This window comes from Leptonychotes weddellii, unplaced genomic scaffold (assembly GCF_054177405.1).
Source record: "Leptonychotes weddellii isolate Sample4059 unplaced genomic scaffold, ASM5417740v2 HiC_scaffold_24877, whole genome shotgun sequence".
In the NCBI taxonomy this organism is placed as follows: Eukaryota; Metazoa; Chordata; class Mammalia; order Carnivora; family Phocidae; genus Leptonychotes; species Leptonychotes weddellii.
Genome location: NW_027839827.1, coordinates 1 through 2,226, shown reverse-complemented (window position 1 = coordinate 2,226; position 2,226 = coordinate 1). Strand labels below are relative to the sequence as shown.

Sequence of the window (2,226 nt, the reverse complement as noted above, 5' to 3'; positions counted from 1 at the left end):
GTCCTAGGTTCTAGAGGCAGCCCACGTTCCTCTGTTCCCAGCCACCCATGCATCTTCCAAGCCAATCAAGGCAGGTGGAGTCCTCCTCATGCTTTGAATCTCCTGAACCTCCCCTCCTGCCTACCTCTACAATTCTGGGGCCTTGAGTGATTATTGGGTTGTACCCCAATAATCCAGGTTAATCTCCCTACCTGTAAGTTAGCCACTCAGTAACCTCTAAGTTACACCTCCAGAGTGCTCTCACAGCAGTGCTAGATTCGTGTCTGATGGGGCGAGCAGGGGCCAGCAAGCTTAGGGAGACGTTTTTAGGGTTCTGTCTTCCACATATACCCCAAGATGTCACATTAACACGTAAAAACATATATAATACACTTCTGTGATACAACTTTGGGAAGTCAAGTGTTACCTGCATTTTATTACAGCAAACTGACAGCAGGATTGAAATAATGGATGAGGTTTTTGTAAACACAGTAAAAGCAAAAGCAATCTTTGTTAATGCAAATATCCTCAGGAAATACAAGTTCGACAATGCAGAGACTGGATCGAAGCAGCAGCCTGAACCTAATTCCCCTTGCAGGCTTAATCGATTCCTTCCCTACAGATGGGAGAGTCTAGAACTGACCAGCATGGTAGGAATGACAAGTGTCCCCGCACAGACCACCCCCAGCCAGGTTTCCCTTGAAGAGGAAGCGGCAGCAGTTTCCCACTCCCACCCAACCCTCTGTTCACACTCTGCCTCCCAAATACGCTCCTACAAGCAGAGGACACGGCCGAGAGCAGTATGTAAACGTTTATTCTAAGGAGCCCACATCTGCACCGCCCTGGTCTGCTCATGTCAAACACAGACTCCCTGTGCAGGGCCAGGTGGTTAGGAGACTGAGCTCCGTGCATATTTACCAATTACTACGGTTATTTCCAACCTTCTTCTGAATGTATCCTCCATGTCATCATAACAATAACAGCCTAGAGAACCGAGAGCTACCTAACAGGTGTCCTGAAAAGCATGACTCTTCCCAGAGAAGCAAAGTGCGGAGGTCAAGGCCACGGTGAGCAAAAAGCTAATAAGCAGAGGCGGCCGAACCCTGACCATGGCCGTGGAAGCCCCGCTCTCCCCACAAGCAGGCTACCACCCGGTGTCCACCAGCAGCTCGGAACACGTTCAACACACCCATTTCGGCCAGGACTTGTGGCAACTCTTCCGAGGGAGCATTCCGCTGGAAAAAGGCAGGACACGGAATGTTCCTAGGTTTTCGCTTCTCGCTTTGCTCTCCCCAAAGATTACACCATTTTCCTGGCTCAGAAAGCACTGAGGAGGTTTTCTGAACACCACCCTAGGAAGAATGACAGGGGGCACGACTCAAAACCTGTTCCCGTAGTAAAGACAAAGCCAAAATCTGACCTTTCACCTCAAATGCACCACAAGGCGCTTTCTCCGCCTGCAGTTTTGGTTTGAACTTCTGAGCGGGTCGCGTCGGTCGTCCCCGCTCCCCGCACGCTCCCCGCACCACCCCGCGCGGCGTGTGCGCAAGGCTCCGACTTACAGGAGCCAGAGACAAAACAAGCGCAGGCGGCGCTCCTGAACAGCCACTTCTCCAAGAGCGCTCCTACGAGCTTGCTCACACGCGCAGGAGCGGCAGCGGGCCCCGCAGAGGACGGGCCCGGAGACTCCGCGACGGCTCACGACTGACCGGAACGAAGCTCCCGCTCCTAGGCGCCAACAGGCGGGCATGACTCAGTGGTTTAGGAGTCCCCACCTTCCACATCGCCGCCCACTCAGGCCGCGCCCAGCCCGCGGGGCCACAGTCGGAGACTAGGCCTGGAGGAGGGGGCGCGGGGCCGGGGGGCGCGGGGGCAGGGGTGAGGGCGGGAGGAGGGGGTCGGGGGCGCGGGGTCAGGGGTTACGGTTGGAGAAGGGGCCGCGGGGTCAGGAGTTAGGGAGGGAGGAGGGGGTGCGGGGCCGAGAGGTGCAGGGTCAGGGGTTAGGGCGGAAGGAAGGGGCGCGGCGTCAGAGCGGGAGGAGGAGGAGGGGGCGCGGGGCGCGGGGGTGCGGGACACGGGGACCACAGCGGGAGGAGGCGCGCGGGACCCGCACTCACGTTTGTACTCGGCCATCAGCCTCTTCAGCGCCGTCCCCGCCATCGTCCGGGCAACAGCTGCGCGGTCCGGTCTCGCCTCCCAAGCGCAGGTCCCTCCCGCCCGCCGCAGGGCTGCTTCCGGGTCGCCGCC

At 57.9% G+C, this 2,226-nt stretch overlaps 1 protein-coding gene across 2 annotated transcripts; it reads right to left on the bottom strand.

Annotated features, from left to right (window-relative positions):
* Nucleotides 1-775: 775 nt before the first annotated feature.
* Nucleotides 776-2,218, bottom strand: LOC145715899 (uncharacterized). Of its 2 annotated transcripts, XM_081810407.1 has the most exons (3): nucleotides 2,097-2,218; nucleotides 1,542-1,707; nucleotides 776-1,331 (listed from the first exon to the last, which is right to left on the bottom strand). In XM_081810407.1, exons 1-3 carry the CDS (start codon nucleotides 2,137-2,139, stop codon nucleotides 1,160-1,162), a joined length of 381 nt encoding a protein of 126 aa, XP_081666533.1. In that variant the 5' UTR covers nucleotides 2,140-2,218; the 3' UTR covers nucleotides 776-1,159. The 2 variants fall into 2 exon arrangements, 1 of the variants encoding a protein (XP_081666533.1); XR_014142076.1 differs by lacking the exon at nucleotides 1,542-1,707.
* Nucleotides 2,219-2,226: the final 8 nt, after the last annotated feature.